Raw genomic sequence first — 22,742 nt, 5'->3', positions numbered from 1 at the left:
TTTCGATTTTGGCATTTTATTATGCTCCATGTAATTTCTGAACACTGGATGGAATTGCGCGGAACCTTTGTGATGTGTCCGCCCAAGGACATTGCACTGACACACACCACAACACACATAAAACAGTGATTCCGTGTCAGTGATCAAGTGATGGGGAAAGGACCTCTTTATGCTATTTGTTGTACAAAATGACCAAATGGGACTTGTGACAGAAATCAAGTACTTGCGGCTTCTTTAAGGTGCAATTTAATTACCTTGCCAAGTCTTATCTATCACCAAAATGCCCAAAAATATGCTACATGGCAATGATGAGGGACCGTTGAGGCTGGCTAGCTTATTGGAGTTCTCCCATGGAAGGTCTGTCCACGCTCTGCACAAAATGTAAACAATTCAACTTTGAACCCATTGCCACTGATCTTTCGAAGCGTCAGCTAATAATTGCTGGACAATTTGGATGAAGTGTCGTTAGGTGGGCAATGCTAGTCCTAAAAGCAGCACTCTGCAGTGGTTTTCATGTGGTTCAAAGAGGCACTTGATGCTCTGATACGAATTATGCAAATTTTACATACAAAGTGGACAGCCACAGAACTGCCGGCCGATTACTTTTGTGGAGGATGAGGGTTTAAGAGCTTTAATGCACATTGCAATGAATATGCAACCTATGGGGACTAGTTCTTTCAATTAGTCAACCTCCAATGTAGACTTTGGGAAATGTTTAACATTACTTGAATTGGTGCTATTTTAGTGCATTTCTGCCATTATACTGTGGAAGGATTTTTAGAAAAATGTTAATAAAGCACTATTGTTACATATTGTTTTGTTTTCTTTCCTAAGAAGGAAATAAATCCATTTAAGCACTTTCAAAATTTGCGATTAATCACGGTTAACTATGAAAGCATAAGCGATTAATCATGATTAATTATTAATCGACTTATAGCAATAGAAGATACACTCCAAGATATTACATAAGTATTACATTTTTTTAAGGGGGGGGGGGGGGGTCCCCTTTTTCACCCAATTTGGAGTGCCCAATTCCCAATGCGCTTTTAAGTCCTTATGGTCGCGTAGTGACTCGCCTCAATTCGGGTGGCGGAGGATGAATCCCAGCTGCCTCCGCGTCTGAGACCGTCAATCTGCGCATCTTATCATGTGGCTTGTTGAGCCTGTTGCCAAGGTGACATAGTGCGTGTTGAGTCTGCACGCCATCCATCGCGGCATCAAAGCCCAACTGAGAATTAATCACATTATAGTGACCACAAGGAGGTTACCCCATGTGACTCTACCCTCCCTAGCAACCAGGCCAATTTGGTTGCTTAGGAGACTCAGCACGCCCTGGGATTCGAACTAGCGAACTCCAGGGGTGGTAGCCTTTATATATTTATTCTTAAAATTATGTATTTTTGTATTACTTTTTTTTTTAATTTAGCTTTAAACAAAAATTATACATATCTTAGTCATGTCAGGTTATGCAAACGGAAAACATCAAACAATTGTATTAAATGATCAGACATTAATTGTTTTATTAGTTTTTTTATTATGTACATTACATTCAATCTTTAATGCCTTTTATGCACAATATTATTCTCCTCAACATTCATAATGTAGGCAAATTTGGGATAAGATTTAAAAAAAAAAAAATACACACACACACATCTGGACACTCACAAAAATAAACAGATTTAGTTCAAATGTATACCACACCAAATGACCAATGCAGCATCACAGGTTCCTGGTTGTTTGCAGTTCATGCTGCTAAAATAGTTGACATTATTAGAGTCCTTCGATTTGATCTCTGCTCTCGTGTGCACACAAACACACATTAAGCACTTCAACAGAAAATGAATCACTACCTAAACAAATTGTTAAAAACAGCTAAACAGTTAATCCAATATAATACATAATTGAATTATAAGAATGTTATATTTAAAAAATAAAATAAGACATTGGTCAATGTAATAGTGAGAACAGACACCATAGAGTTCTCTCAAAATAAAATCAACATCACAAACCGACTGAGCAGCAGAAATCTTCTAACACTGTATGTGTGGTATATGAACTGTGAATGTGCTTTAAAATGTTAAAATCAAAACATGTAAAGGCCAAAGTATACTTGGTTGCCCGCGTTGCTAATAGAAATTTGTCATCAGCACAGTCTGCGGACTGTCCGCGTGCGGCCCAGATTTTCTTGATACATGGACAGTACTCATCTGTGTACATCATAAGCGCATTTGCCTGCTGTTGACTGAGCTAATGAGTAGTAGCAGTTGTAGTTGGAATGTGTCAAACACGCAAAAAAACGAAGTATACCTGGGCCTTAATAGTCAATTTACAACAAAACATTTTATTTTTATACAGTATTTGACTTTTAACACAGTGGGAATGTTACAAACTTAAGAAATGTAAAGTGAAATGGACCCAGACTTGAGCCTTGGAGGACACCCAAATCTATGACATCATCATTTCCTTTTGCTATTATCTTCACTGATATTACTATGTCAAGTCCAGCTTGTGATTATCCTCTTCCTTGATATGCTACAATCTGTAGTTCCTAAAGCCAATATTATGTTGCAGATGCATTTAAATATTTCATGGCATAATTAAGACAAATATAAAAACTTAATAATTCAGCTATACAGAGCAGTGAGTTCAAATAAAAAGTATCTTAAACCCCATAAAAGTCCACCTCTGAATGTTTTTATAGTTATATAACGGATAGTCTTGACTATACAGTATATCAACGATAGTGCACAGTTCTGGTGGGTCAGTATATGTCTGGTACTTGGGAATAATCACGGTCCCAGTAGCCGTTGCTACTAGCCAACAGCCAGTCCTGAGAACCGTTGTGTGGATTTGGACCTTGATGAAACCACCTGTTTCGAACAAAGACAAGGTTCTGTTTAGCGAACACGTAACACCCCGTCTACACTGAGAGCAACTCACGGGACATTCTAGAGCAATGCCTTTATAATTAACAAAGTTGTCTGAAGATTTACCAATACAGATTTCTTTTTCGTTAGAAGTGTCAGATAAACGATATGCAAAACCGATTCATTAAATAATTCAATAATAAGTTAAATATTATATACCGTTGTATAATTAAAGACTGTGGCTACAAAGAGGTAAGTTGCTCTAGGCAATTAAATGACCATGTTAAGAGTGAAACTGCGAAAGCAATTACTGTACAGCCGAGCAAAAAACAATGCAACAAAGCAAGTGTCAAACCTGGGGCCGTTTCTGCTTACAGCAGCACAGGACAGATGATAATGCCAAAAGAAATGAAAGGGAAAATGGGGTTAAATGCAGAGTGCTGTGTTCAGTGAACCAGGACTATAAGAGCCAGTCAAGAGTGCTAATAAACATCAGTTATTTACATATGTATGCACAGCACATCATGAGATAGTAGACACTGTTAAAAGCTATAGATGAAGAACGGTTCAATCTATCAAACATTCTTATACAAGGTGTATTAAAATGAAAAGATTATGAAAACTTCTTGCACAGTTTAAAGGAGATCCCCCATATCAATTTATTATGATTTTAGAGTATAACTATAACTAGTAACGTTGGTATTGTGACATACATAACATGGTAAATCAGCGAGCAGCAGAACAAATATGAGAAAAGCTATAAAACTTTAGACAAAAGTTTGGTACCTCATCTTCCATTCTTCATCTGACTTGGAACGGTTCTTACGTGCCGCTCTCTGTTTTTCCTCCAATCGTTTCTTCTCCTCACTGGCCAGATCTGAGATTGGAAAAAACAATTTTAGAGTCCAAAATATTAAAATGTTTGTAATCTATGCACAGATTTGCAGGAAGCTCTAGAAATTGAGAAACCGGAGCACACAAAAGCTACATCTTGTTATTACCCTGGCACAAATGCATGCAATATGCACAAGTAATACCATTTCGTAACATAATACAGTATGTGTAATTATTAGGGCTGTCAATAGATTTAAAATCGAATAATTAAAAAATGCCGATTAATTGCAATTAATCGCATATATCAATATTTGCCGAGAAAGGTCCACAAAAGTTTTTCAATATAAGCAATACATAATAATTATTATATATAGGGCCTTGAATATAATATAATAATTCAGATTGAATTGTACAGCATTATTTATATTTTTTGATCGAAACAAAAAGTGGTTATAGAGTTTTATTCCCATTTAGCAACACTACAGTCGACAGCAATCCAATTTGCAATTAAGTTCGTCAATCTGTCACGTTTTCACAAGATGCGTTCTTGTGTTCTGTCTGCGTTATTTGTAATGTCAGTTTATTTACATATGAGTAAAATTGACGCTTCTGGATCATCTCTCTGGTTTTCAGTATCATAAACACAGTGTTGTTAGAATGCTGTTTCACGAAACTTTGAAAATCGCATCTAGAAATGAATTGTTGTGCTTCATCCAGCTGTCAGTGACGCTTCATGTGTGACTGACTCTCATTTTGTGGCTGCGCCGATTGTGAGGTTTGTTTAGGCGCTGACTGCCCCCTGCTGATGCGGCTTGTAAAAATTAGACTTGTTTTTCAAGCTTGAATGGCTCAGGTGGAAGGAAAATGCATACTTTTATTACAGAATTTACATACGGATCAGGGAGCATGATTAATTGCGTACATTTTTTGAATGCGTTATTTGTTATATAAATTAATCACACTAAATTAACATGTTAAATCAACAGCCCTTGCAATGGGCAAAACAGTGATACAAAATCTAACAAGCAGACATGCAATACATACCAATGTCTCCGTTCTCCATAGCTCGTATGTCCGGCCTCAGTCTACTGTCTGTTTTAGGGATCACTGCTTCAATCTCGTTGTCCAGCTCATTAAGTTGCATTGCGAAGGAAGTGAAGCTGTACATCTTTCATATACGTGAATAAAACCACAAGACAAACCATAAGAATTTAGTAAGACCTTAAAGTGCCTAATTTTTGAGATAGGCATTCAACTGAGTTGGCAATCCTATTTACTCTAATTACTTTATACTATAAAAAGGCCAAAATGTATGACGTTTTCATTGTTTTCTGTAACTGACTTGGGCTGAGTTAGCTGGTCGAGGTGCTATTCTCCACAACAGCTGACTGCCTGGTATGACCTCCAGTGAATCTCCACCCCCTTGTTGAGGTGTTTCCTCTGATTCTGCAACCGATGACTGAGAAATACCAAGCAAACAGTTGTAATAACCCCCAAAAAATTAAATAGTCTAGCTTTGCCCATTACAGCCCTATAGGACATGTGTCATTATAATAGACAATATATGTTGTTTGAAACATTCAGAAATACCTGTTTACTGCTTTTCTTCTCTTCCAACGCTTTTTTATCGTTCTTTTTGTGAGCTTCGAACGTCACTGGGTCTACTATGTACATGCACTCTGTCCATTTCCCGTAAAGGACACACACTTTCTTTTTGCTACATGGGATTAACAAAATGGCAATCTTAAACAATGATATGATACCAGTCATATTAGAAAGATTACATTTATCATGTAAATTCAATTAGAAAAGTATGTACCTTTTATCCAGGATGTAGCCTTCAACCTTATGCAATTCTTTCCCAAAAAGGCCACAAGGTTTGAAATTCAGGCAGCATTTTTCGCCAGTCCTATTGGCAAACATAGTATAGCTCTTGCATTATTGCCAACTCAAGGTCCCCGTTTGAAGTGAATGTGTTCATTTCCATCGTTATCAGCAAACTTCACCAGAGAGAAGTTCTAACACAAACTTGTTGGCTATCAATGAAAACCAGCCCAGATGTGACATACAATATACACTATATAGCCAAATGATGTGGACACCTTAACACCACACCCATATTGTAGTTTTTAATTTCAAAATCATTGGCATGAATAGTGGGTCTCTAACAGCATCCACACTTCTTTGAAGGTTTTCCTCTAGATGTTGGAAGATGGCTGCTGGGATTTGCTCCCATTCAGAAAAGAGAGCATCAGTGAGGTCAGGCACTGATGTTGGCTATGGGGCCTGGCTTGCATTCTGTGTTCCAATTCAGCCAAAAGTTGTTCAGTGGGGTTCAGATCTGGACTTTGTGCAGGACTTTCAAGTTCTTCCACACCAAACTTACTAAATCATGTCTATATGGGTCTTGTTTTGTGCACGGGGCACTGTCACACTGGAACAGAAAAGGGCCCTCGCAACTGTTGAAGCAAAGTTGGAAGCACAGAATTATGTAGAATTACACTGTATGGAGTTGCATTAAGATTTCTCTTCAGTGTAATTATGGGAATAGCCAAACCTGTTAATTAGAACGGGGTGTCCACATACTTTTGGCCATATAGTGAATATAATTGAGTTCGAGATGCTTCGTTGTATCGGCAACTGATATTTATTGGCCAAATATTGACCAAATTACAGTTTTTTGTGAATTCTGAAACACTAACAGTGATTCTTGAAGCACTATCTCTGAAACCATTAACACTTTTAGCCAATGCATTTACCAAGTGTGCCAAACTGAATACACGTTCTCAGCTTTACACTTAGTTTGTATCTTTATAACACACCTTTTGCAAAAACTGTAAACACAACTCACTGATTTACACTCAATTTAATAACACACTTCTAGCAATGCTGTAAACATTGGTCTCTACATTGCTTCACTATTTCGCCAATTGTCTTTCGTGAAGTGAAAACACTTTTAGATAATCAGTTCACCAACAAATCAGAGCTTGAGTACTATAAATAGGCCAGTCTTATGGCCAGACCAACAAAGGCGGCAAGTTTTTTTTCTAGCACAAATGTATTTGTTTTCTTCTACTTCACTTTAGTTGTTTGAGGAGTGTTAGAACATCGAGAAAGCAAATGCAGTACATAACTTTTCCACCATATTTGTACTGATAGCGTGTTTACATACTTTACACATTTGGATGCCTGTGTGTATGCTTTACACACTACATTTATGACAAAACTTAATTGCAAACTGCTATGCCCTGCACACAGAAAAAGCTAAAGCCACAAGTGTTTTTCATTTATACAACCAATGCGCAGTTGGCGCTTCGTGAGCTTATTCAAATGAAGAGTTTTGCAAGAGATGTATAATGTTTTGCTGGTTTGGTGAAAGGTTTTGTGGTTGGTGTGTAGAGTTTATAGCCAAAATAGCCAATAGTTTCAAAGATAGTGCCTAAGCAATCAGAAAAAAACTGTAAAACCATCGGCATATTGTCCATGAACATGGAAACGCAGATATGAAAAAAGATGGTACATTTATAAATAATTTCATGTAAAACGTCTATTTGTAATGCATGTAAAAAGTTCTATTGTTTAGAACTCCAAAGTGTTCTCCAATTGAACTCCAATGGAAAGTATTTATTGTTATAACAATAAAATTGCTTTTGTACCTCTTTGTATGTTTTTTAACAGCAATTCTTAAGCAAAACGTTAAACTGATGACAAAATAAAGTGGCAAAATATCGGTCTTAGCCTATATCGGTATCGTTTTTTTGTTTGTTAAAAGCAGCATCAGTATTCATATCATAATATTATGTAGACCTATAGGAATCAGGTTATACATAATATCATGTATGGTTAAAGTAATCAGTTCAAAACCAGCATTAGTGAAGTTTGCTAATCAAACATCACAATCAACATCTACATTTCCAGAACACTCCTGTTGGTACCTGTGATTAATAACCTCCATATTCCCGTATTGTTCGATCCACAGTTGTCCTACAATGATGTTGTGGACACAACACGTTGGGTTCGTCCATGTGTAGGCCTCATTATGCCTGCAAAAAAATTACTCATTCACTGAAACAATTAATGAGGATTTTTAGCAAAATGCATGAAGCAGACCACATATGCTTTCTTACTTAGGAAGTTCTAGAGTGATAATGCCCTTTGGTTCGGCTTCCACACTCTTGCCCCAGAACTTCAGTTTGGGGTAGATGGAGCCATGGAACACGAAGTCCTTCTGGAGACCCTCAGCGTGAAAGGCACTTATGGGAGGATGGTGGCTCACTTGTTCCGATATCAACCGGAAATCAAGATCTTCCCTGAAGGTGGAAAAAACACGTTCTAGATAACATCAAGCGTATGACATATTGATTTTGTCTAGTTTGTCTAATATATGTTGTTTAGGTGAAAGGAACTCCAACATGCACCCTTGCAGAGCAAATGCAAACACCAATGCTAATCCACTAGCATTCCTTTGCTCATATAAACCAGCAATTCTATGTATTCATCAAAATAATCCAATATCCTTGACACCCTGTTTTGAATGGGTTGAAATCTCTTACCTGACTAACTCATATGTTTCTCCTAGCAGAGGGTTGAAGGGTTTCCCCGTCCTTTCCCACTGCGATGCCACAGCTGATACGGCAAACGCTGCCACACTCTGTGTTGAAAACAGGCAGATGACTAATCCATGAATTCACTCTAAGGGGCTGTTCACATTGAATGCGTTCTTGCAAATTAATATAGGTAGATAAAGCACGACAAATAAAAAACAGAACGTAGGAGTCTCAAGACCCGCTTTTAAAAGTTGACATTCTATTAACTTGACACGAAGTCTTAAAAAAACGTGATGCTCATGCACGAGATGCTGCCGCTGTGCAAGAGTCAAAGATGTATGTGTAGAGCAAATTTATAAAAAAAAAAACAATTGGAAAACAGCATGGGTGAATGAAACAATGCAGTTTTTCAATTGTTTTCTGTATAATAATCACTAGATGGACATCTTTGACCATTGGGCCACGTCTTGCTTTTTTTTTTAGCATCTGGCGCAAGGAGCACCTTGTTTTTAGATACCGTGGCAAATTAAAATGAACTTTAAAAGTGTGCCTCGAGACACGTCTTGTTCCTTTTGTTATGCAGCATCTGGCTTTTTCTTCATTGCAAGAACTCGTTTGGTCTGGAAGGCCCCTTAGAAAATGCATCCACACATATAAACACCATCAAAAAAATGAAAAATGCCACAATATGGAAATATGCCCCATCAGCACATAAATTGTGTCTCCAACTCCAACTGAATAATAATAAACCTTTTATATCATCAAACATCATCTGGTTATATACATCCATCCAAACCTTTAATCTGGTGAATATAAATTTCAATTTGGTTAATAATTAATATAATTCATTGTAATGGGGTCAAAACTCTGTCCCTTCAAAATAAAAGTCCCTGATGTCTTTTGAACATACAAACTGGGATTTTCATTTCAGACTCTTGTAGCCCTCATATTTGTGCCAGTCATCGTAAGGAAAGACAGATTCTATAAATCAATTTTAAAAACTATTGGCTAATCAATTGGTTATTGGTCTTTCCTACGACCTTAGTTATCGGTATCGGCAAAATCCACCATCGGTCAACATCTATTTTGAAGGGCTCCCAAAAGGCCGCAACCAGGACTGTTCAGGTGGGACTTTAGATCCTTCAAATATATCAAGAATGAGTTATCGACCAATGCCAAATGATCTCAAAATATTGGCTGAAATTTGTCTGGTTGGCATTTCATTCTACAGACACACTTTATATTAAGTGTTTTTAACTACTTTGTAATTAAGTATTTGATACAATGTACGCATACGTTGTTGTTGCATTGTAATTACATTTGAAATATGTAGTTACCTGTCTGAGATACCTGTTGACCTTACCCCTAAACCTACCTGTACCTCAACCTCGGTAGCAGCAAATGTGAATCTTGTGAGAATTTGCAGAACACCATGTAGTTACACAATAACTACATTGTATTGTATGCATTTTAATGTTAGTATATAGTAGTTCAAGATATCTAATATAAAGTTGGACCCATTCTACCACTAGTGGCAATTCACTGACAATTTCTCCACTAATGTAAAGGATTTCAGTGGCCCAGAACTGAAGGGTTTGCTTGTGTACAGAGGGGCTGATGACAGTGCTTTTACCTTCATTCTCTCAATGGAGTCTTCTAAGACATTAGCCTGATGGATGAGGTATGTGTGCTCCATGTATTCTGTAAGCCTTTGCAGAAAACTCAACGGCTCATTAAAAATGACAGGCATGGTGATCTTAGACAGTTCCTGAGAGAGATGTAGATCAGAAAGAGTACTCTGAGCAATCCTGAAAGATGATGATGATGATTGCATTATGAAAAAGCCCATGTTAGCCTCTACAATCTCTAGCAATTTTAGAAAAACGATATACATTTTAAAGAAGATTTTCATTCTGAGACATCATTAACTGCACACACATAATGACCCAGTTTATAATCTCAAGTTTACATTGATAAAAATGATTAGATGCACAAATTATCTTGTGATAAGTGCGAATTTGAGGATGAATTAGTCACCATTGTCTTTTAAAGTGAAATGTTACAAATATAACTTTTTTGAAAAAAAAATAATAATAATAATAATAATAATAATAATTATAATAATGTAACCTCACCATCCCAATGCACTTTCTCAATATACTCCAGATACTAAAGTCATTTCTGGAGAACATGGGAGCTGGCAAGCTTGTTCTATGGAAAAACAACAGCAAAAAGTATAGCAATTGAGCAATGCCATGTCAGCTTAATGAGAATTTGGCCCATTTACATTAAGAAACCTCTATGGCTAAAACAGAGACTAGGTAGCTGTATCCATGGTAACTGGTTCTGCTGTGGTCAAGTACGTCTAGACTGGCATGATCAGACAGGTAACGGAAGATTTATATCTTATTCAGCAAAGCAGGGCTGGAGTCCAATCACTTTCAGAGAGCTCAGATAAACTGAAGCAATTTTGTTTTATATTGTACAAGATAAATGTAAAAAAACTTAAAACATAAATAGACATGATACATTGTTACTCTTTATATTATTCAATGCATTTTATATTGTTTTGCAGAGGACAATCTCTAAAGACAACATATAAACAGTAAACACATTTTATTTTCAGCAATTCTGATGATAATGTTTCTTATGTTCCCTGGGTTTTAAAAAAAAATACAAAATTACAATCTCTGAAACACACTATCAGCGGCATCAGTCCATCAACAATCCATCAGTCAACATGTCGAGCCTTACAAGTTCAAATTACGGCGTTAAACTCTACCTCATCAATCTTTTAGCGTTTCATCATGAGCACCTCTTCTGGCCTCAGCTTGCTTAATTATTTACCACAAGATACAAACACAACAAACACAGGATAAGATAAGTAACGTCTAAGAAACTGAACAAATAACAAGTGCTGTTACAAAAAGAACTGGGCTGGATGTTATCTTTGAGATATCATTTGTTTTTATACTTCTTTTTTATACATTGTTTTTATAATAACTAATTGCTTGTTTTTCTGCTTTGTTTATATAACGTATCTGCTTGTATTTATACTTTGATTTTACAAATAATTTTTTATACTTTTAGTTTTTTTTTTCTTTTTGCTTGTTTTTATACTTTGTTTTAATAAATAAGTATTAATATTTTATGTTTTTATAAATTCTTTGCTTGTTTTTATACTTTGTTTTAATAAATAAGTATTAATATTTTATGTTTTTATAAATTCTTTGCTTGTTTTAATACTTTTTGTTTTTATAAAATATTTGCTTGTTTTTATACATTATTTAAAACATTTTATACCTTGTTTTTATAAAACAGATATTGTATTTTTTTATAAAGTGTTTTTATACGTTGTTTTTATCATTATAATTTGTTTATTTTTTAAACCTTATTTTTATTAATTCTTTGCTTGTTTTTATACTTTGTTTTTTATAAATTCTTTGTTTTTACATATTTGTTGTTAGTTTTTAATGCTTTAATTTTGTCAACCAACTTAAAGAGCACAAATATTTAGCAAACACAATCAACAAAGTAGTTATTGTGATGGTAAATGCTTTTTTCCTCTTTCATGGCTATTACAATCACACAATTTCACAGAACCAGAAAGGTCTGGTGGATGTGTTGGCATTGTGCTTATTTGTGTCTGCATTGAGATGAGCGTTCCAGGGTTGCTCACCTGTGCCTCTTCAATCCATTCACCCTGGCCCCCTCATCATCCTCCTCTTCCCGGGACATCCTGCCAATGAGATGACTTCGGACGCTGGAGTAGATCTCAGACTTGGTGTCTTCTCTGTCCTCGTACAAGTGGCCGCCCGTCTCAAAAGCGCTCACAACGGGCTCAGAATCTGAATCTTCTGCTAACGAACACAACCAGACATGGTTTACAGGGACAATGCATGGCCGACTGCAACATGCTCACTGAGGAAACCTGAGCCAAGGATCAGGTGGCGTTTAATGGAACCACACAGTCGGAAGTGACTGGACACGTCACTATGTAACATGTCTCACTAATATGAAGCTCATTCTGAAGATTTCCTTGATATTTTAACCATCACAAGATCTAACATGTTATAAAAATGTGCCAATTTGCACATGCTCCTGACATACTGGGCCTTGGTGCTCATGTGGAAAACACAGGTTCAAGTCCAGCTGATATTTTTCCATTTATTTTTTTCTAAAACTGCAAATTCATTTTTGTTAACCTATTTTAGATATCTAGATTATTTTTGTCACTTTCTGTGGCTTTTTTACCCGAGTCCAGGTAAATTTCTGACCACATTTTCGGAGCACGTGTATTACCCACCAGACTATTTGTAATTCTCAAGCATAAGAACCAACTAACCATACAGAGCGTCGTAGAACTCGTCCTCACTGAGAGCGCTGCGGGGCGACGATCCTTTGACCACTGACTGCTCCAACTCATGATGTTCTGTAGCCAAAGTCTGAAGAGCTTCAGACAAGATTTTATTCTTCTCAACCTCATGCTCCAGTTTTGATCTGCATAACTGCAAAAAGCACTCACAGATGTTTACTTTGCTATCTACTGTAAATGAGGGCATATCACAGGCTTACATTGTTATTGCATAAAACTATTTACAGTTCCTATAGACTAACACTAACCAACATCCTAAACCAACTTTTTTTTCCTTTTTTTAGAATTAAAAGAAAAAACAATATTTATAAATGTTGTTTTAATTTTTTTCAAAAGAGGACATCCCCTGATGTCCCCAAGGAAGGTTTTGTCAGATTTTGCACACAAATTGTGGGCAAATGCACATATTCAACCCATATTCAAATTCACTGTGCAAAGACATTCGCACTCGGAGAGTATACATGTCAGCTTCTCAAATACTCATTGGGGAATATAATCTGCCAGATATCACATCTGACAAGCAGTCCTGCCAAAAGCTGATATTAATGCCCTTGATAAACAACCCCTCTGTTACCTTAGTGTGTCCCATGCATGGAAACCACACCAATGCTCATGATTAAAATGAATTAGAAACCAAATTTGTACCATATTTGACACAACAGTGCATTTCGCAATTTTTCCAACCAACAACTCCGGCCACCTTTTTTCATTTTCCATATCTGATTCTTAGAAGGCACTTTTAATTACATCCAGAAAGTTGTATACAGCAGTGGATGTGTGCAGAGAAATACATACCCCTTCCTGTTTGGAAAAAAGTCCCAGACACTGTTGCAATGAGGAACAGGTTTCAGTTGAGGCCGCACACACCTCTTGTAGCTTGTGAACAACTGCAGCAGGGAATCCTGCAAGAACATATGTATATATATTAATGGCTGCATGTGCCTTTCATACAGTGGGGTCTAAAAGTCTGAGGGCACATTGAAAATCTGGAATATTAAATCAAATTTAAACCTGCAAATAAAAAGAAAGTTTTAGGATTTTAAAGAGGTACATTTTGCAAGAAATATGTACGACTCAGCACTATTTCTGGGTCAGTATCCAAATGAGCAAATTTGTGGCATTGATCATGTTAACTCCTTTGTACAACAAGTCTCACAATGCTCTTTGGAACATCATCAAATTATGAACTTTGGCACAAACTTCCAAAAAAGCTAGCTCAAGTGCATTGCTATTAAGATAATTTGTAATGAAAGTTTTTTTTTTATTAAAAATAGAAATATGCAAAACAGGAGCAATTTCACTAGTGGTCTCAGGATTTTGGACCCACTGTATGTTCCTCGACCAATCAGATGCATCGGCTGGGACAAACAGAATTAATGCTGGCATTTGCTTAAATTTATATGTATGTATGTATGTATGCATGCATGTGTGTATATATATATATATATATATATATATATATATATATATATATATATATATATATATCACATATATTAATAAATTGTATTAAAACATTTGAATTATCTACATTAGTACATGACAGGTCAATTTATCAAATGAATCACCTATATCAATATTTGTGGAGAAAGACCCCCAAATAAAGAAAATTACATTATGAATATTTTAATACAATTCTGGATATATTAATATTACATAGATATAATAATAAAGCAATATCTTTAATGTAACAGGGAAAATTGAACAGACATTCATCAAGCTGCTCTTAAATGCGCTGCTTTCTTACACTTTAGTTTAGAATGGCATGGACACAAGTGAAGTGATACAAACAGTGAATCATCCGAGTGCATCAGTACATGTGGAAAGTGTCTCGTCCAATCAGATTCGAGGACCGGAGCTAACTGTTGAATAATAAATAATCATTCAAACAACTATAATATACAGTATATATATAGGAGTCAATATACCATTGTTTGTTTTATTCCAGTATCATTGAGCAAGCATACAGTCCATAGCAAGCCGTCAAATCGTCAATCTGTCTCGTTTTCACAGTATGCATTCTTGATGCATTTTTAGGATGCTGGTTAAAGTTAAAAGTAATTGAAACTTTTAAAATCGCATCCTGAGATCCTCGAATTCTATTGTACTTCAACCAATTGTCAAGAATACGTCATAATGACAGCGTGACCGCTCTCATTCTGTGGCTGTGCAGTTAGTGAGATTTGTTGAGGCGCTGACTGCCCCCTGCTGAAACAGGTCGTAGAAAACAAGTTACATGTACTTCAAGCTTGAATAGCTCTGATGGCAGGACAATTCGTACTTTTATTATGGAATTTATGTAATTTTTTAACATGTTATTTTACATATTTTAATACAATTAATCACAGTAAATTAACACATTAAATCAAGGGCCCTAGTTCTATTTTATATAATTAATCACATCGAATGAATGCACTAAACCGACAGCCTTCAATCAAATATTAATAAAATGTCAAGTCCTTACGTTCCGCAAGTCCATCTTCTTTCACCATGGACAGGAGGGCCAACACCTCTGTCTCAAACTTTTGATGGTGGGCCTCAGCGAGCTGTCAAACAAAAGAGGAACAAGGAAAATAAAGGAGAAAGTCGGGAAATTGAGACAGAGAAAGGTTAGGACTGTAAGAATGGGTCAGGGTTAGTCAACTTTACCACTTCCTGCAAATAAGGTGAAAAAGGGAAGTCAGAACTCATTATACTAGAGGAATATACGAGATTTCAGCTGATAGGCAGTGCTGTCACATGATGACGATGGTTTCAGATAAGCATAATATCTACTTATCACCATAAAAAAGGCGAAACAAGGTCACGTGCTATTAAACTGAAAGTTTACCCACTAGACGAGAGCATTTCTCACCTGAAGCGAATGAGACAGCTCGACCACAGTCACAACATTATCCTCCTCTTCGTCACTGTCGGGGTCCTGAGAGCAGTAATGTGTGCTGAAAGCTGAATGTTCCTCTATTGCTTCAAGCCATCTCTGAAAAAGAATAACCCACATACAATTACATAAACTCACATAACACACAGGAGTCTACACTAAACAAAGGAGCTAAATGTAATCTCACTTTTCTGGTGGCGTCCGTGTTGTTTTTCTGCGGGACTTTGAAATTGTGAACACTGTCATCAAAGCATTTGACTGTGAAATAGCCGTTATCTTTCGCTTTAATCTAAAGTAAAGGAAAAAGCAGTTTGACCAGTCCTGTTAGAAAAAAACATGACCGATAGACCCAGCATTTTTGGTCACTGCTAAATCATCCAAACTTACCATGCACTGCGCTTGCGTTAGGGGTTTGCAACCTTTCCTCCGTGTGTTTGATTCTGCATCTGGCCTTGATGGGTTAAAGTAAATAAAGTAGAAGGATTTATCATTATAGGCAACCTAAAAAGATTGAACCTTAGTTTAATAACTAAATAATATACAACTCACTTTTTGGGGTACCATGACAAGACCCCATCTAGAAGAACCACCCAGTAGGAGCGCCATCCGAAGAACCTTGAGCTCTGAAATACAGACAAAACAGAAGTGAAACAGACGAAAATAAAAGGTGCAGTTTACATTATATAAAGGTGTTTTCATTTGTAAATTCCAAAGCTAATCCTTTGTTGACATAAAATAAAGACTACTAAGCAACTACTGAAAAATACATTTTGCCATATATAGGCTGTCATTGAGCACGTTTACATGCACAGCAGCTGCTATATATAAAGAAAATCAGCTCATTCAGAAAAACCGACAATGTAAAAAAAAATGTGGTCACATTTTCTATTAGGTGGGCTTAACTACTATGTACTAACATTAAATACATACAGAGAGTGTATTTACTGTGTTTCTACATGTTGTTCTGCAAAATTCTCAAATTTGTTTCTACTGTGGTTGAGGTACAGGTAGGTTTAGGAGTAAGGGTAAGGGTTAGGGTTAGGATTAGGGGTTAGTGTTCAGTTTTGGGGCAAGGGTTGGGTAAGGGTTAGGGGTAAACTTAACAGTGTAACTACAAATGTAATTAAATGCAGGTACTTTAAATGTAATTGCAATGCAACAACATGTATGTACATAATAAGTACATTGTATCTTATGGTTAAGTACATCAGGTGAGAATAACTTCTATGTCAAAACAAAAACAGACATGTGCACAACACTTGTGCACATTGATTTAACAGGTAAGAATGCTGGTAAAGGAGTTTACATGCAATGTGAAATCGGGTAATGTGCAAAACTCTGTGTGCCAATCAGTTTTTGCTTAAACCTTTAATGTCCATACCCCGATAAAGGAACCTCACATATTGTCGGCTAATTTAAATATAACCGCTGTAAGAACATGCATGTAAACACGCTCATTGGGTTTGTTGTGATAAACATCTTTATGCTTACCTTCCAAAGAGGTCCCTCAACCGTTTTAACATAGCGCGTCATTCCCTGTAGAATTTACAGAAAGAGTGCAATATCGTAAATAACTGCAAAACATCCATAAGGAATATTGTGAAGTGTTGCTATAGCAACTAGTGAGATATTTCTGAAACACTATTTCTGGTGCACAAGAATCAAAGTCTTTAAAGCTGAAATGTGTAATATCTGCACCACTAGCACAACCGAATTACAAAAAGAAATATTGTTTTCAAAACATCTTGTCGAATACACCAACCCCCCCATCTGCAATTGGTCAAACAAAAAGATAGTCCCGCCCCCAACTCAGACCATTGGCTGAGACAATATTGTTGTATTGGGTTGGACGTGCTGCTCAAAACAAACAGGAATATTTATTGCACCACAGATACAGTTTTCGATAAAATTAACATACGAATGGCTAATTTATAGTTGTTATATGTGCATATTAAGCTGGGATTGGAGAAAATATTTTAACACAGAAAAAGTTCACACACTTCAGTTTTAAAGAAACAATGCACAGCTTCTAAAAAGGTTTTGTATAATTTTGTACATTATGTTATGCAAAGATTGCCCTCTAGTAAGGAACCTACTTTCATAACATTGCCTGCAATGATCTGCTTCATTTCCTCATCATTAGCCAAGTCAAAAACTGTCTGATCTGAACTCCAAATAGAAACAAAAATGGTAAAGTTATTAAACATACTGTAGTATCAAATTCATATGACAAAATGGGTGAGATCGTTTGGTCTAATCTCATTAGTCATTATATTGCAATTTAAAACAGAGAAAGGAACTCAAATAAGGCTGACCCTTATACCGTTTCTATTCTTGACGTTGGGGTTGGCACTGTGTTGCAGGAGTTTAACGGCACATTGTTTCTGGCCTCTGTAAGCAGAACAATGCAGCGGCGTATTGCCCAGTAGATCCGTGCAGTTTATGTTCGGTGGTTTCTTCATGTTAAGCTACACATATAATGAGAGTTACAACAAATGGTTTAGACAAAACAGCATTTAAAATGAGTAGAGCAAAAAACAACCCTTTTTTATCAAGACACATGAATGCAAGAACTTCTGAAACTAGAAAGCAATATAAACATTGGTCATTATTCAGGACTACAAACTTTTGCAAGGCCATTTACAGCTTACGTCATGTAAGCATTAGCTACAAACAAAACAGAGCTAAGAAATTGTTTATACAAGGGTGAAAATGCCCTCTGACATATTATGCCTTGTGTCAAGTGCTCTCCATCTACAGTGACAAACAAACACATTGTACAACAAAAAATACAGCAAATGATAAAGAAGTCTTTAAAATGGTTGGGCGAATTTGTAAAGATTTTATGGCGAGGTTACCAGTCTTGTGAGGGTAGATAAGGCTCCTTCCCGAGCCGCCTCCAACATCTGCTCCTCTAGCTTCCTCTCCTCAGTTCTTTCCGCAGCTTGTAAGTAATAAACAGCTATTTAGCGGACACTTTTATCCAAAGTGGCTTCCAGTACAGTGGTCCTGGACTAAACTGAGGTCAAGTGCTATTGGAACAATGGTTTCTTGTCCAGTTTATTATCAACAGGCCAAAACATGACCAGTTTTCCAGCTGCAGCTACTTTTACACACACACTAACAAACTTTCTTATGTTTATAAAATGAGTCCCTGCATATAAACAACACACGGAGAGAACCAGGACATTATACATGAACAATAAGCCAGTGATTGGCATTAACAGCTCTTGAACGCAGCATGGCGGACTTACCCTCCAACATGCTTTTGATCTCTATATTCTGGGTGATGTCTTTGGGTATCTGTGCCGTCCCATTGATGACAGAAGGACAAGCATCGTACTGAAGGAGCAACATCACAACCTCCTAAACAAAATAGATGTAATCAGTAGTTAGAATATATTCAGTATTCAATCAATTTTTTAGCATTCATAAATCAATCTGTATTCAGTATTCATTCGATTTTCAGCATTCGGCATCCAATCAGCATTTAGGATTAAGTATACATTAAATATGATATATTTAGTATTCAGTATCCAATCAGAAATCAGCAATGAGTATCTAATCCATATTCAAGATTCAGAATTCAATCATTATTCAGCATTTATTCCAATTTTATTATTCAATCAGCATTCAGGATTCAGTATCCATTTAGTATTGAGCATTCACTATTCAATTAGTGTTCAGTACCCAATCTATATTCAGCATTCAGTATCCAATCTATATTCAGCATTCAGTATCCAATCTATATTCAGCATTCAGTATCCAATCTATATTCAGCATTCAGTATCCAATCTACATTCAGCATTTAGTACCCAAGCTATATTCAGCATTCAGTATCCAATCTATATTCAGCATTCAGTATCCAATCTATATTCAGCATTCAGTATCCAATCTACTTTCAGCATTTAGTACCCAAGCTATATTCAGCATTTAGTATCCAATCTATATTCAGCATTCAGTATCCAATCTACATTCAGCATTCAGTATCCAATCTATATTCAGCATTCAGTATCCAATCTATATTCAGCATTCAGTATCCAATCTATATTCAGCATTCAGTATCCAATCTATATTCAGCATTCAGTATCCAATCTACATTCAGCATTTAGTACCCAAGCTATATTCAGCATTCAGTACCCAATCTACATTCAGCATTCAGTACCCAATCTACATTCAGCATTCAGTACCCAATCTATATTCAGCATTCAGTATCCAATCCTTATTCAGCATTCAGAATTCAATCTATATTCAGCATTTAGTATCCAATCTATATTCAGCATTCAGTATCCAATCTATATTCAGCATTCAGTATCCAATCTATATTCAGCATTCAGTATCCAATCTATATTCAGCATTCAGTATCCAATCTACATTCAGCATTTAGTACCCAAGCTATATTCAGCATTCAGTATCCAATATATATTCAGCATTCAGTATCCAATCTATATTCAGCATTCAGTATCCAATCTACTTTCAGCATTTAGTACCCAAGCTATATTCAGCATTTAGTATCCAATCTATATTCAGCATTCAGTATCCAATCTACATTCAGCATTCAGTATCCAATCTATATTCAGCATTCAGTATCCAATCTATATTCAGCATTCAGTATCCAATCTATATTCAGCATTCAGTATCCAATCTACATTCAGCATTTAGTACCCAAGCTATATTCAGCATTCAGTACCCAATCTACATTCAGCATTCAGTACCCAATCTACATTCAGCATTCAGTACCCAATCTATATTCAGCATTCAGTATCCAATCCTTATTCAGCATTCAGAATTCAATCTATATTCAGCATTTAGTATCCAATCTACATTCAGCATTCAGTATCCAATCTATATTCAGCATTCAGTACCCAATCTATATTCAGCATTTAGTATCCAATCTATATTCAGCATTCAGTATCCAATCTACATTCAGCATTCAGTATCCAATCTATATTCAGCATTCAGTATCCAATCTATATTCAGCATTCAGTATCCAATCTATATTCAGCATTCAGTATCCAATCTACATTCAGCATTTAGTACCCAAGCTATATTCAGCATTCAGTACCCAATCTACATTCAGCATTCAGTACCCAATCTACATTCAGCACCCAATCTACATTCAGCATTCAGTATCCAATCCTTATTCAGCATTCAGAATTCAATCTATATTCAGCATTTAGTATCCAATCTACATTCAGCATTCAGTATCCAATCTATATTCAGCATTCAGTATCCAATCTATATTCAGCATTCAGAACCCAATCTACATTCAGCATTCAGAACCCAATCTACATTCAACATTTAGTACCCAATCTATATTCAGCATTTAGTATCCAATCTATATTCAGCATTTAGTATCCAATCTACATTCAGCATTCAGTATCCAATCTATATTCAGCATTCAGTACCCAATCTACATTAGCATTCAGTACCAAATCTACATTAGCATTCAGTACCCAATCTACATTCAGCATTTAGTACCCAATCTATATTCAGCATTCAGTATCCAATCCTTATTCAGCATTCAGAATTCAATCTATATTCAGCATTTAGTATCCAATCTACATTCAGAATTTAGTATCCAATCTACATTCAGCATTCAGTATCCAATCTATATTCAGCATTCAGTATCCAATCTATATTCAGCATTCAGTACCCAATCTACATTCAGCATTTAGTACCCAATCTATATTCAGCATTCAGTATCCAATCTATATTCAGCATTTAGTATCCAATCTACATTCAGCATTCAGTATCCAATCTACATTCAGCATTCAGTACCCAATCTACATTCAGCATTCAGTACCCAATCTACATTCAGCGTTCAGTACCCAATCTATATTCAGCATTCAGTATCCAATCTATATTCAGCATTTAGTATCCAATCTACATTCAGCATCCAATCTATATTCAGCATTCAGTATCCAATCTATATTCAGCATTTAGTATCCAATCTACATTCAGCATCCAATCTATATTCAGCATTCAGTACCCAATCTATATTCAGCATTCAGTACCCAATCTATATTCAGCATTCAGAATTCAATCAGTATTCAGTAAATTTTCATTATTTCATCAGAATTTAGCATTTGGTTTCCAATCAGTAATTAGCATTCAGGTAAATAAATACTGTGTGTCAGTATATGCGTATATCTTAGGATTCAGATGTGCGATGATAACACATACCTTTCTCCCAGTGAATGCTGCTTTATGGAGGGGCGTGTCTCCAACATTATTTGGCAAATTGGTATCTGCTCCTGCCTGTAGGCAGCACAGGTGAGTGAAAGTAAAAATTAGGCATCAAAGTACTCTCGCAACCCATTAGCAGATATTACGTTAAGGTAAGATAAGGTAAACATTCACCTGGTGCAAAAGAGTTCAAAGCTACCAAAAGGGAAAACAGAACTCGCAAAAGTTGAATGGTACCTTCAGTAAAACCTCAACAACATCCTTGTGTCCAAAATAACAGGCCAGATGAAGAGGCGTCCATCCATGATTAGATTTGCTCTTGCCTAATACAATGCAATACCAATGATAATAGCATTGCTGTTACAAACATTTCAAAATAACAAATAGCAGACAATTAGATGATAATAAACTCATTGCATGGTAATATCTACAGATGCATGGAAACATAAACTGTGAGGTGTCATACCTTTGCAATTGATATCGATTTTGGCCTCCTCCTTTATCTTGGACATCAAAAGCCTCTGGATACTCTCCAAGTTCCCATTCCTGGCATCCTTGAGGAACTGCTCCTCTGGGTCCAACACCTCCATGACTTTATGAACAAAATACAAAACCCTTCAAACTGTAAAGTCAAGCCTTTGGTAACAAATGAAGTGTATAAAAGAGCAGGATTCAAGTAATCAAAATCTGCTTGAACTCTTAAAGTTCTTGAAAGGTGTCGGTCTCCATATTGCACGAAAATATCGACAATTGAACTCTGACCACTGAAAAATGGTCCCAAAGGTTTGCACAGACCAACATTACCAATAAACCAATTCAGATTAGAGTAACAAAATGAATACAATTGATTGATTGATTGACACTTTATTATCTGATTCTATCTAAATCTAAATGTGATTTTATAACCTTGTTTATGGGAAATGTGTGACATCAGATTTGTGAATGAATCATTCTTTTAAAATGGTTCTTTGTAACTAGTGTAACACGACACAATCTGTAGGAGTTATTTGAAAACAGTCATAGTAGAAACAAAATATTTATTCCACTACAAA

At 36.1% G+C, this 22,742-nt stretch overlaps 1 protein-coding gene across 3 annotated transcripts in view; it reads right to left on the bottom strand.

Moving 5' to 3' along the window:
- Nucleotides 1–1,520: 1,520 nt before the first annotated feature.
- The window catches only part of LOC127639524 (oxysterol-binding protein-related protein 1-like), a 28,306-nt gene continuing 7,084 nt past the window's right edge, over nucleotides 1,521–22,742 (bottom strand). For all 3 annotated transcript variants that reach the window (XM_052121573.1, XM_052121575.1, XM_052121574.1), the window contains exons 2-28: nucleotides 22,157–22,282; nucleotides 21,928–22,013; nucleotides 21,688–21,762; nucleotides 18,756–18,867; nucleotides 18,360–18,445; nucleotides 17,825–17,969; nucleotides 17,598–17,665; nucleotides 16,993–17,037; nucleotides 16,051–16,124; nucleotides 15,889–15,952; nucleotides 15,689–15,790; nucleotides 15,478–15,600; nucleotides 15,088–15,169; nucleotides 13,419–13,525; nucleotides 12,594–12,756; nucleotides 11,928–12,108; nucleotides 10,384–10,459; nucleotides 9,882–10,016; nucleotides 8,255–8,352; nucleotides 7,829–8,011; nucleotides 7,637–7,744; nucleotides 5,521–5,610; nucleotides 5,292–5,418; nucleotides 5,044–5,160; nucleotides 4,746–4,869; nucleotides 3,654–3,744; nucleotides 1,521–2,870 (exon numbers count right to left, since the gene is read on the bottom strand). In XM_052121573.1, the coding sequence (XP_051977533.1) occupies nucleotides 2,762–2,870; nucleotides 3,654–3,744; nucleotides 4,746–4,869; nucleotides 5,044–5,160; nucleotides 5,292–5,418; nucleotides 5,521–5,610; nucleotides 7,637–7,744; nucleotides 7,829–8,011; nucleotides 8,255–8,352; nucleotides 9,882–10,016; nucleotides 10,384–10,459; nucleotides 11,928–12,108; nucleotides 12,594–12,756; nucleotides 13,419–13,525; nucleotides 15,088–15,169; nucleotides 15,478–15,600; nucleotides 15,689–15,790; nucleotides 15,889–15,952; nucleotides 16,051–16,124; nucleotides 16,993–17,037; nucleotides 17,598–17,665; nucleotides 17,825–17,969; nucleotides 18,360–18,445; nucleotides 18,756–18,867; nucleotides 21,688–21,762; nucleotides 21,928–22,013; nucleotides 22,157–22,282 (2,897 nt within the window). In that variant the 3' untranslated portion in view covers nucleotides 1,521–2,761. The remainder of the gene's footprint in view (nucleotides 2,871–3,653; nucleotides 3,745–4,745; nucleotides 4,870–5,043; nucleotides 5,161–5,291; nucleotides 5,419–5,520; nucleotides 5,611–7,636; nucleotides 7,745–7,828; nucleotides 8,012–8,254; nucleotides 8,353–9,881; nucleotides 10,017–10,383; nucleotides 10,460–11,927; nucleotides 12,109–12,593; nucleotides 12,757–13,418; nucleotides 13,526–15,087; nucleotides 15,170–15,477; nucleotides 15,601–15,688; nucleotides 15,791–15,888; nucleotides 15,953–16,050; nucleotides 16,125–16,992; nucleotides 17,038–17,597; nucleotides 17,666–17,824; nucleotides 17,970–18,359; nucleotides 18,446–18,755; nucleotides 18,868–21,687; nucleotides 21,763–21,927; nucleotides 22,014–22,156; nucleotides 22,283–22,742) is intronic.

Source organism: Xyrauchen texanus, chromosome 48 (genome assembly GCF_025860055.1).
Source record: "Xyrauchen texanus isolate HMW12.3.18 chromosome 48, RBS_HiC_50CHRs, whole genome shotgun sequence".
Classification (NCBI taxonomy): Eukaryota; Metazoa; Chordata; class Actinopteri; order Cypriniformes; family Catostomidae; genus Xyrauchen; species Xyrauchen texanus.
The sequence above is the reverse complement of the archived record's forward strand: the minus strand, read 5'-3'. Positions and strand labels throughout refer to the sequence as shown.